This window comes from Manduca sexta, chromosome 28 (genome assembly GCF_014839805.1).
Source record: "Manduca sexta isolate Smith_Timp_Sample1 chromosome 28, JHU_Msex_v1.0, whole genome shotgun sequence".
NCBI lineage: Eukaryota > Metazoa > Arthropoda > Insecta > Lepidoptera > Sphingidae > Manduca > Manduca sexta.
Genome location: NC_051142.1, coordinates 13,762,077 through 13,775,206, shown reverse-complemented (window position 1 = coordinate 13,775,206; position 13,130 = coordinate 13,762,077). Strand labels below are relative to the sequence as shown.

At 33.6% G+C, this 13,130-nt stretch overlaps 1 protein-coding gene across 1 annotated transcript; it reads left to right on the top strand.

The window, feature by feature from the left end:
* The first annotated feature begins 4,841 nt into the window (after positions 1-4,841).
* LOC119190951 lies at positions 4,842-12,792 on the top strand. Its single transcript, XM_037444520.1, has 4 exons — positions 4,842-5,036; positions 10,241-10,407; positions 11,071-11,237; positions 11,639-12,792. The coding sequence occupies exons 1-4, from the start codon at positions 4,868-4,870 to the stop codon at positions 11,832-11,834; spliced, it is 699 nt and encodes a 232-aa protein (XP_037300417.1). The 5' UTR covers positions 4,842-4,867; the 3' UTR covers positions 11,835-12,792.
* Positions 12,793-13,130: the final 338 nt, after the last annotated feature.

The window sequence follows — 13,130 nt, the reverse complement described above, 5'->3', positions numbered from 1 at the left end:
TAAACCAACTATAAAAATCATTGAAACTATTTAAAATTAGTATTTGACCAAAATTAACGCTTGCAACAAATATATTGTTTCCGCTATATTTTTTTTTCCACCGGCCTTTAACTCAATGTCTAAAGTCAGTAATTACTATTCTTTATAAGTTAAATAGCCGTAAGATTAATTCAAGTTATTTTTTTAAATTCAATTTGTCGGTCAGAAATAAATTAGACGTGTTCTAAATACAAAACATTTTACAAAAATATCTTCACAGATCAATGACCCCGTTTCTATGAGAAAAGATACTGTGTTAGGCCAAAAATAACTGTAAAGCGTTCCTTGAATACATTCGAGTACAAATATACATTAAAAACCTTTTTATATCTACTTATTACAATAAGTACATAAAAATGTAAATTAAATATTTAGATATTACGGTTGTAAAAATGAACTTTATAATCTCCATAAACATTGTACCATATTTAAATAGGCTTCTGCATTAAAAAAAATAAAACAAATATTATGCTATATCCCCGCAATCTGATCCACTTGGCTTTTTATATATTAATAATATAAATTGAACAGAGTATAAATAATATTAATTAAAAATATTGAGTTGAAAAAAATAAAAGCGTCGAAAAAATTCGATTAACATTATAGGTAAAAAAGTAACTATCTTTTGTCGAAAATGTTTATATATTCCATTTAATAAAGCTCAGAGGTTTTATGTATTGGTTTAATTAATTTACTTACTAGCTGGATTTTTTGTAACAAAATCCTTTGTATGAAAACCTCATGTTTTATTTATAAATGATTTCACGCATATGTATAAATGAATGAACGCCAAGCTTGTCGTGTGAAGACAATTTTGTTAACAATGTGCCTATGTACATATATGCTTAATGTTTATACTTGACTTGGTATTACTCAGTAGATAGAAAACCGACATATAAGTATAATATTGGTGACTGGCAAGTAACTTGAAAATGATATCGACAGTTAAAAAGCTGATTGACTTAAGCGACATTTTATTCGAAAAATAAAATTGCTGATTTTAAATATGTATGAAACTTGTGTTGCAAAAAATGTCTTTTCACCCGTCGATATGTTTCTCTCCCTTATTCTCAATTTCCATTCTTCCTCTTTAAAAGTTGATATACTCACAGTGTCTCTGGTAGTATGATTGTTCATTCGTTTCCATATCTATACTAATATATAAAGCTGAAGAGTTTGTTTGAACGCGCTAATTTCAAAAACTTCTTATCCATTTTTTTTTCTATAATAGGAAGCTAATTTATCCTCAGTGCTATAAACTACTTTTTCTGCCAGGAAAATATGCAGGACTTTTTGTGAAGTAAGGAGTATGTACATTTATAATACTCTTTGCTTCTTATATAGTTGCTACTGGCAACTAAAGTTATTCTCTATTGCTTTATAAAAAAAAATATTGATTTAAAATTGGGTTCTATATAATTCCATAATTAATAAACTTTATCATATTCTTTATTATCATTTATTAATGACCTAGTTTCCACATAAAATAATTTAACTATTTATACTTTTATCCCGAAAAAACATTTTTTGAGCGACGGGGCCGCGAGCAAATGCCAATTTATAACTAACTCTCTTTGACTCATTCGCAGTAAACACTAGGTGGCGGTTGTTAGCCTTCTTCCGCTATAAATTAAAATATCTAACTTCATTCCATACATGGACATATGTTCTTGTATATTTACCTATGCATGTCTGTTTTAATTCCGTTCGGTACAAGGTTAGACAAGGATAATGCTATGACCTTGGATTCGTTAAGATTACTGTACAGTTGACAACGCAACACAATCTTATCTTTAAAGTTTATTGCACACCTAACGCTTCTTCATAAAATAATTTTACGGCCGTTATCAATAGAAAATGCAAAATATAATATTCGATCCGATCCCGAGTAATACAAATCCAATAAGTAATTTGTAAGCATGTGAAAAATTCTTTGTTCAGGTCAATTTTAACGATGTATTGCAAAAAGCAACTGGGAATACGCTACGTTGCATATAAAGGACATTGTTCTGTGCCCATACATAATTCGCCCTGGAACCAACAGCAATGAAAAAATGTTTGTAATATTTAGAATCATTAATAAATTCTCATGACATATTATTTATGAAACGGACAAGCTGGGATATCGCATTAATCCAAAAAAACGATGAGATTTTGAGGTTATAATTGACAGTAAACATTGAAAGCTTTTCAATGTTCAAGGTAGATTTATAGTCCTATCATTTATGCTTTAAATATGCTTTTTATTGATATAAGTACCTATCTAATATATATATATATATATATATATATATATATATATATATATATATATATATATATATATATATATATAAGCCCTAAAGATTCATCACTATGTAGGTATCTGATTATTTTTTACTTAAATCAGACTATTTTAAGACTTGATTCATATAATTTTTTATAAGTAAAAAGGTACCTAATTATGTAGTTATAGTATTAACATCCTCTAAGAGTACCCTTCAGAATTTATGTATTTTCTATATATACGTACGTATTCCCCGAAGAGACAGACAGAGACCCACTGTTGACCATTCACGCTTCATCAGAAGCATGGCATATTTTACACACTTTTGGTAGACTCTTAGGGCATGTAGGATTAAATTAAACAAATAAATAATATTTTCAGTTCATATTATTTATTTCCTCATTACCTACATTGTTTATAAAATAATATCTGAGTATTGTGCAGGAGGGTTGTTGTTATGGTATTATTTATCAATTCAGTTTTGCCAATCACCATATTAGTTAAATGAGTATAATCTTTCATTATATGTACCTCCAATAATGCAAGTCTTTCTAAAATGATATTTCTGCTATAAACATGATGTGGAGTATTTGTCCTTAATGGAATTATTTGATGTGAGCGAGTCCGGAGTTCCAACATTCTATTACAGAGCACACAGCTTCTACTAATATTGTTACAGCTGAAGTATGTATAGGCTCTTGGGCCGTGGTCCAACATGCTGTACATATAAGATCAAGGGCTACAACCTGAAAAAAAAACAAACAAACACATTATGCTCAAGTTAGAATGGCAATATATTAATATTGTGTCACACGGAAAGCAGATTTATATATTCAAATCTTCCAGCTGAATTAAATGTAAGAAACCTTCAAGCATATGACACACATTTTTTAATCAACAATATCCTTGCTAGTTTGCTCTTAAGTTCCCACAGCCATATGCTAAAGTGTGTAGTAGGTAGTATACAGACTATGTTCGCTGTCTCCACGCAGTTACCAAGAACAGGAACTGAGGAGCGAACTAGAAGTTTGGCGGCAGCTAAACTTGTACGATTAAAGAAAAATGTGCTTACCAAACGAGGCGCTGTCCATTGTTGTATATAATGGCGAATCTGCTCGTTCTCCAACATCATGGACCCGCCAGCAGAGCCACAATTAATGAAAAAAGCAATTTCCATTTCGTATCCGTTATCAATGCCAGGTAAATTGTTACATCAGTTCACAAAGTCCAGAAATCACAGCCAGTGTATGTCGATATCGTAATCAATCGCACAGAGTCTTTATAATAGCCGAATCGTCAATGATATAGTGAGAGTCAGAGAATTATAATATATTATATGGAAAGTGAGAGTCTAGTTTATTTGTCTCTGATGAGTGAAGTGTGAGTGACATTAAATTGAATTGAACAATGAAGTAATAATTAGGGATACTACTCGACTAGATTCTGGATAGATTATATCGATCATTTATACAAAAATCGATTTTATTCAACATGGGGCTATTTTTATTCGCAAAAATATTTAGCAGGATCCTTATCCCGGAAAATCTTTCACACGGGCGGATCCGATAGTAATTTAATATGGAGAGAGTTTGAGGCCCCCGGATGGAGGGAGAGAGAAGAACGCTACTTTTTATATGTATAATTCATAAATATTTTGTACGACAGAAAAATAAATGTTCACATAATATATTATGCTCTCCTATTTGTACGAAGCTAGGGCAGGTCGCTAATATAGAATCTAAATAAACAAAGTAAATCAATATGAATTAAAAACTTAAATAAAAAACATGATGACTTGATCTATAATCAATTTAGTCCTAAAACTAACTACTTATTTATTTGAGACGCATCCACTGCTCGATTAAATATTATTATAATAATTAAAGAACATAATATCGCCTCACAAATCGAATATATTAAAATGTTTCAATAATTAATTATCGGTAATTAGATTTATCGTTTTGTCGAACCGGTACATCTCTATACACAATTAGTTGTAAACATGTCGGCGATTTTGACTTTAAGTCGTTACAATACTTTTATATATTCATTTTGGATGTAGCAGCTTGTCCGTTTTATACACATATTTGCAAATAATATAGAAAAATACATAAATAATTATGGTGCTAGTCACACCTTTGTTGGTTCTGGGGCCGTTTTCGACAATGTCCTTTGGATTTGGCATGTTGATTCATTACTTTCCTTTGTATAAAACGTATTGCATTCTACATAGACCATAGTTCAATACTATTTTGTGGCAATATTATTAGCACGAATAAGTATGCTTTAACCTTAAAAGTCATTGCCATTAACCCTTGAAGCATCTGAATGTTTGCCGGCAAACATTCCGATGCTTCAAGGTTTAATATTGTAGTCGTAACTCCATTCACCTGTCTTATGCCATTCTAAGGTGGAGTTGGCACAATTATTCGATCGACCGCCTATCGTACGCAAATTCCCTTTAGAGAAACGAGTCAGAAATAAATTATGAAAAACCCATACAAAGTGTTCCTGGTGTGGAAACCGAAGTCAATACCTTTTCAATAATTATTTTAGCTCAAAATGCCATTCGAAAGGATCTTCGATGAATCATACCCTCGCGTGTACGACACATGGGAGTCAAATGGAGTCAAATATATAGTCCAAGACCTACCTGCAGAAGACGATGAGACAGCCATCAAGATCCTGGTGGATAATCTATGCACTGACGAGGTGCTCTGCAATTTGAGTGGTAAGGAACAATTATGTATTTTGTTGATAAAAATTACTTAGAGACAAAAATTTCTGCTTGATAAACCGACACATTTTAATATTTAGTCCCAAAACACTATTCGCCAGCAATAGGTAAAGCCTTGATAAAATCAGTCAATTGTAAAAACATAAATCAATAATTAAATTAATTGACTTGCATATTTGAATTAAATTAATATGACCAATTGGTAATAAATCGATGTCTTATTTGAAATATCCATGTGATGAGATGTCACTGCGTCCATAGATATTATAATAATAATAATAATATCAGCCCTGTATTATATACTTGCCCACTGCTGAGCACAGGCCTCCTCTACTACTGAGAGGGATTAGGCCTTAGTCCACCACGCTGGCCTAGTGCGGGTTGGTAGACTTCACACACCTTCGAAATTCCTATAGAGAACTTCTCAGATGTGCAGGTTTCCTCACGATGTTTTCCTTCACCGTTAAAGCGAACGAAAAATTCACAAAGAATACACACATGATTTTTTAGAAAAGTCAGAGGTGTGCCCTTGGGATTTGAATCTGCGGACATTCGTCTTGGCAGTCCGTTCCACACCCAACTAGGCTATCGCCGATTAGATATTAATACAAAAATAACATATTTACAGAATATACGCTAATATGCGCATTAAAAACGCGTAAATTACGTTACGGAAAAAATATGAAGTATTTTACATTGGTGTTTTACTATTTCACAATAGATTGAGTAACCATCGCATGTACGCAAATTATTTGTATGACAATCTTCTCAAAGTCCACTCCATATAATCTTAGTAATTTTTGGGTAAACGCAATTTTCATGATCAAAAACGATATTGACGCTGGAAAGACATACATTACGACATAACATTAAGTACAGTTTAATTTTTGTTCCTTAATTTTATGATTGTTAACGTTACTTATTTTATATTTTATAATTGTTTTTTTCCAACATATCAATGCATGCCGTGGCAACTAAAGGTAATGTATTTAAAATATTGTTAGTCGTTTGTAAGGTTCAGTTGTTTTAATGTAATTACCACTGTTTGGCCTTAAAATAAATAAATAAAAGACGATCATATCTAAGCGACAATGAGTAACATTTTGAGTAAAGCTATTTAAAGTTTTGATTTTAATAAGACAATTCATAACAATAAAACAATTTACTTTATAATAATAAAACTATATTACGCATTTCATCGCGGTTTTTATATATTATATTATAATTTTCTCCCGACGTTTCGAAGAATGCAACCTTCATGGTCACGGCGCGTTCTTTAAAACATCGTGAGCATATTATAATATAAAAACTGCGAATAAATCCATAAAATAGTTTTATATCAATGTCTAATCGCGTAAACATTAAAAATCATTTAATTTATTAATATAAAAATTGTCCTAAAAACACAAAATCTAGATCAAAGACGCGGAAAAGTCTAGCAACATTTTTTTTTATATTTCACCTTTATATGATATGATATGATTCACCTTTCAAACTTTCATATGGTATTACATAATTAAGATACCGCGTGGATTTTGCACACAAATTCCTTGCGGATTTACTTAATTATCCGCAGTGTGTATCGCAATGATAAGGTATTTACTTATTCATTTTACTACTTGGTTAATGATGGTAATAATGGTACAGTAAATAAATACTATCATGTCATATCACACATATCAGTCATGACCCAACTCCTGACATGAAGTGATTCATAAAGTAAACTTGGGCTTAACTTTTAAGCACAGATCTGTTTCACGCAGTTCTTTATCGTTAAGCGACATTTTCCTGTTAGTTAAAAATTATGTATGTAACATTGTATAGTAGTATCATAGAGTAGTCTTATACCTAAAAATGGGCCAATTTAATCCGATGCTGGTATTCATTATCACACATATTGTAATCAAATTCAACGCTGCTATATAAATTTTAAACAAATGTCAAATAAAACTGTTATAGATATTTTAATTCATTAGGCAGCCTTAAATAGAGATCCTTGTGGTATAGTAAGTAACATTATACCTATTTTAAATAATAATCTACAAAACCGTGATGAATTAAGACCACGTGACTAATTTAATAAGAAAAAATGACCTTAAACTAACAAAAAATCATTGTCATTCTTTGTTTAAAGTAGTTTTTATAATTTGACAGGGACATTGAGAAGTCTGTAAATGATAATTTTGGCTTTAAATGTGCTAAGTAGGTAACAACTTATCACTATAGTCGCTTCTTGTGAGACATGTGCATGTATTCAGCTGTCAGCTGTGTAGTATTCATTTTATTGTTTTTCATAAGAATGTTTGTTTGTACATGTACGATAAACTGACACTGCACCAGGGACCGTATTCTGTACGATAGTGTAAACGCGTAACGCGGCCGTGTCATGTTATCTTCGAGAAACGTGCGTGAAATGGTATTCTGTAAGCCAAATTTCTATAGTCCTAAACATGATGCGATGTGTTACGTGCTTGTTACGCACTGTCAAAATAACGTGCGGGATAGAGAATAAGGCCCCTGATGGTTAGTGGAGTAGTGGCCAATAGAATGTCTACTGACGAGAAATGATTACCCCTCGACAGTCGACACTGTTGAAAGGGATATACAGACTGATCCCGGAACGCTACACGTTTTTGTGGGCCACAATGGCGGGTTTTAGCACCTTGTGTACAGTGGTCGCTATCTGGGCGGATATAACAAAATTATGTAGATAAATACACTCAATTTATGGTAAGCGACACTATTCATAAACAGTGTTAATCCCACTACCACGCAAACTTTTAATTATAATGCAGTACGTGGTATTACACTGCTCTCGTCAAGTAATATGGTCAGTTCGTCTATCGTCAAGTATAAAAAAATGTCACACGCTCAATGTAAAGAGGGTCAACTCTTGTATCCTCTTTTAGCGTGTATTCCGTACCATAACGTGATAGAAGGCGAGCCTATTTCCATATCGGCACAAATATCATACTCCGGATTGACACTGAACAGACAAACTCAATATCAATTTGCCCGACTCGAGATTCTATCTCGGCATCTCAGAGCGTTTGTCGTACCGCGCTCGTTAGTATTACACCATCGAAGCAGTATATTTACAAAAATCGGCCAAGTGCGAGTCGGACTCGCGCACCGAGGGTCCCGTACAAACCTGTAGGGATATAAGTAAAAGCTCACCCATCACGACAATCGAGTCATAGTTATGGTATTTTTATTGCAAAATAAAATCCATAACATTACAATATGGAAAGCTAGAAGAGCATAATTTAAAGACAAAGGTCTAAAAAATTTGTTGTTCGGAATTTCCTTTATATGTGCTATAAAACACAGCTTCATGCCAAATTTTAAGATTCTAGGTCGACGAGAAGTACCCTTTAGGTTTTGATTCCCTTGTGAGAAGTTGCGAATATGAAAATTGGTGTATCTTTTGATTGCGTTGATATAGAAGTTTGATTTTGTTACAGCTTAAAGGTATTATAAACTTGAGAATTTGATATGAATTTCAATTTAATACCTCTACGCGTTCATGAGGAAAGGGATAATAACATTAAAATTATTAAAAATATTTTTATTATATGATGTTAATAAAAATTTACGGTTTTCGCAATTTTTCCTTTATCTGTACTATAAGACGTTGCTTCGTACCAAATTTCAAGATTCTGAGTTCACGGGAAGTACCTTGTAGGTTTTGATTCCCTTGAGAGTTTCGAAAATTTGCGGCATAAACGGCTGTAGATATCTTTTGATTGCGTTGGCTTAGAAGTTTGATTTTTTCACAACTCCAAGGGACAGTAAACCTGAGTATTTGATATAAACTTCAGCTTAATACCTCCACGCGTTCCTGAGAAAAAGGGTCTTGACAGACGGACGGACGTACAAAGTGATCCTATAAGGGTTCCGTTTTTCCTTTTGAGGTATGGAACCCTAAAAATAGTCAATATCTATAATATAAAAATGAATCGCTAAATGTGTTGGTAAGCGCATAACTCAAGAACGCCTGGACCAATTTGGCCAATTCTTTTTTTTTAATATTCGTCAAAGCTCAAGGATGGTTTTTACGGCGAGAAAATATCAAATAATTGCCGGAAAAACCCTAAAACAGTCCTTTTCTTTATCCCATACAAACGTTTTCTAACTAATACGTAGAGTCAATTTGAGCTTTATTGCTATTGAATAAAGTTCACTGTTGTCTAAGCAATGTAGGTGTGTTCCTAACATCAAAGCAGTTTGCGTTGGAGCACAGAATATAATAATGTAATGTCGCGTTCTGAAACTCAACAAAAGTGATATCGCATTGTGACTAATAAAATAGATAGGAACAAAAAACTGTCATATTACAAATCTTTTTGACAGGACGAAGTCTGTCGGGTCCGCTAGGATATATAAATCAGTTGATTCGGCTAATAACCAAGATGATGTAGTCAACTATCCACCGGAATTTTTAAACTCGCTGGATTTGCCAGGATTGCCACCTCACAATCTTCAATTAAAGGTTGGATCGGTAGTTATAAGGTTGCGAAATATCAACCAACCACGTCTTTGCAACGGCACACGGTTAGCGATAAAAAAATTACTAAACAACGTGATAGAAGCAACTATACTGAAAGGAAAGTATAAAGGAGAAGATGTTCTCATACCGCGCATCCCAATGATTCCGACTGATGTGCCATTTGAATTTAAAAGACTACAGTTTCGAGTGCGGCTTGCTTTTGCTATGACCATAAACAAGTCCCAGGGGCAATAATTAAGTGTTTGTGGTATTAATCTGGAAAACCCATCTTTCTCCCATGGTCAATTGTATATTTAGTCCATTGAAAAGTTACATTTGGGGTTGCGTTTTTTAGAGGACGCAATTTTATTTTTTAGAAGTGTAGGGGGGGTCAGTGTAAAGCTACAGCCAAGTTTGTGGGGTCGCCACCCTTGTCCCACGACCGCCATCTTGAGTTGAAATGGTTTTTACGATGTATCTCTTAAACTATTTATCTGACAAAAAAAAATTATAAACATTTTTTGTTGCAAATTAAATTCTCTACAACTTTGGTCCAGTAACTTTTGTCGTAGAACTATAAATAAAAAAGTTATAAGCAAAAAAGGTTAAGTCCGCTAGTACAATATAAAACAATGATTGCTTTAATAGGAAAACAACAAAAAAATGCTGCCACTCCGTCTATCTGCACTTAATCTTCCTTTGTCCACAGAGCTCGTCAAAGACCCCGAGAGTGTTCATGGTATAGTGGCATATTGGCGTTATTACCTAGCTAAAAGGATGAGTTTGGGTTGCTACGCTGAGATAAATGGTGAAAAAAAATTGGTGGGACTTAATGTATGCTACGTGGGGTGTAAAGGAGAACATGACGACTTAGAGGTAATAATAAAAATAATTTTATTAAAAATTATTTCACATAACAGGTATATATTGGATACAAATTTTGGAGTCGGTGACTAATTAAAATTGCTAGTTAAGCTAGATAAATACATTAACAAATATACGAAAACAATGTGCTGCCAGGTACAAAGTCAGCAAGTCAGAGCGTTACCGAAGATGACGATCTCAACTACCTTCAACTTAGGCGAGTGTATAAAATAAAAATTCTGATAGATATTTTTTTACTTTGAATGACGTGACGAGCTTACCGTTCTCCTGATGGTAAGTGATACGACCGCTCATAAACAGTAGAAACACCATCCATCACCTTGAATTACAAAGTATTGTTTGGTATTCTACTACACTCGCCATCCTGAGACATGAGATGTTAAGTCTCATTATGTCCAGTAGTTACACTGGCTACGATGTCTTTCAAACCAGAATACAATAGTGACTACACACTGCTACTTGGCGGCAGAAGTAGATATTGGGGTGGTAGCTACCCAGGCGAACTCTCACATATTAAGAAACCAAAACCAAAATGTTAGACTTTTTGATTGTGTACTTAGAGCTAAGAAGTCCTTTACAAGCTTTCTATTTTCTATATTCTACTATTTATAAATATAAACGTTGCTCGAATCTCTACGTATTAAACTTTTCCAGGTCATAGGTAAGAAATGGAAGAATGTGTACGACGTTCTGGAGTATGGAGAATCAAAGTACGACGTATACGCACTATTAGGCATGGATAAGATTCTCCACGCGCTGGGCTTGGTCGTCGCCAGGGAGTATAGAGGGGCGAAGTTTGGCGCCAGACTACTTAACGCTAGGTAACCAATATTTTAATAGTTGATAGAATCGAATCGAAAAACTCAGGGTTTATAATCCAAATACACGTCTCCAATGAGGCGTCCTTTACTATAAGTCAAAGGTGCTATCCTAAACTCTATATGCTACAAAAGAAACTAGTGGAGAACTCTCATGTATGATGGATATCTTCACAAATTGTACTGAGGATGAGAAATTCTACCTTCCTTCAAAATACCCGTAGTGTGTTACAATTTGATCACATCTAAGACCTATATCTTATTGATATATTCGATTGCATATATTATAGATTACATATCTTATTTCATTTCATTTCATTTCATTTCATATCAAAATTACTGTTTTTCGTGTCTAATAATTGCATTATAGGCATCTTATCATAACTACTATCACCTCATTCCAGAACTCCGTTAAGCCTGTCACAAGGCGTGAAAGGCACCGCGACGGTCTTCACAGGGATAGCATCGCAGACGTTGGCGTACAAATGCGGGTTTACGGACGCCCTAGTAATGCCAATCAGTGAACTAGCTGAAATAGGCCTCGACTATCCTAAAAATGATGATAGAGTTATCAAATTTATGATTAAGAAATTTGAATAGACTATGGAAGAAAATATGAATAAATGGGCGCAAACCGTAAGCCAGTGGTTTAAGAGTACTTAATAAGGCTGATTTTTTAATCGTCTGATAAAAGTTATCCATAGATTAATAGAAAACAAAGCGATAAAGATATTTTACACATACAGCTAATAATAAAAATGGCGACGACCTAGTTCGGAGTGGAACGAACTGGCGAGACGAATGTTTGCGTGTTCAAAAACCCAAAGACACTAATCTCTGACTTTTCGAAAGTACGTTCTTCAGACATTCTTTACAAGGAATTTCAGGGTAGGGTGAAGTCTGCCAAAACACTAGGCCACCGTGGTGGACTAAGGCCTAATCCCTCTCAGTAGTAGAGGAGGTCCGTGCCCAGCAGTGGGACAGTACAAGGCTAATATTATGATCTTATTATTACACATACAGCTGTGACCAATGTCGGTTATACGAGCTGGTGAACAGGCAAACTGCCCAAGGCCCTCAGGTTTGCAAAGGGGATAAAGAAAGAAAAAAATTAGCCATCTTCGCCAATCGTGTAAAAAGCCTCATCTAAATATCTGTCGCTCAGAACTTCGATTAGATAAATCTGTTACTAACAAACTGTTTATTTATTTATATTGTTTTCTCCTGTAGCACATTTTTACACATAGAATTATGATTTTATCTAATGATTGCAAATTAGCCCTTAATTGAATATTTGGTACCCGACTCTTGGTGTGAGACTGTTTCACAAGTTTTATGTAAATTTTATTTGATAGTTTTCGTATTGAATAGTACAGGAGATAGTACTTATTTTGTTACTATTTACTTGGAAACATAGATTAAAGTGTGACTTTTGAATATGGTCGGCTTATACATCTATGTTATAAATAACATTTACTCTGAAGTTATGGAACATGCCCTAAATATAAGTTTATTATTATTAAGTTGTTATTAAATTTAATAATTTTTGATCTTGGAATTGTTTTTCTTTTATTCTATCGTGATTACGGAATAACAAATATAAAAACAACAGCCTGAGTAAAATAAAAAATATTAAAAAAAAATATCACATAAAAAAATGTCTCCGTATTAGAATCAAACCAACAGCCTCTTGCTTTAGAGGAATTTCATCGTTCGCTGCACTATGATGGCTGTCATTCCAATACCCAGTAACCCGAAGATTAAGGAACTATGCTAATTAAAAATATTCGCTTTAACTCACTGTACCCAATGAAAGTTGGTAAGTATCACCGTTAAATTAATGTAGTGATATCATTAGAAACAAGCCATGAAGACTTCGAACCTTAATTCACAAAC

What these genes read in the sequence shown, in the direction of transcription:
- LOC119190951 (XM_037444520.1), top strand. Translation starts at nt 4,868, where the DNA reads ATGCCATTCGAAAGGATCTTCGATGAATCATACCCTCGCGTGTACGAC. An exon ending in GGTGCTCTGCAATTTGAGTG is followed by an intron (nt 5,037 to 10,240) that starts GTAAGGAACAAT and finishes CTTTGTCCACAG; the next exon opens with AGCTCGTCAAAGACCCCGAG. An exon ending in GAGAACATGACGACTTAGAG is followed by an intron (nt 10,408 to 11,070) that starts GTAATAATAAAA and finishes AAACTTTTCCAG; the next exon opens with GTCATAGGTAAGAAATGGAA.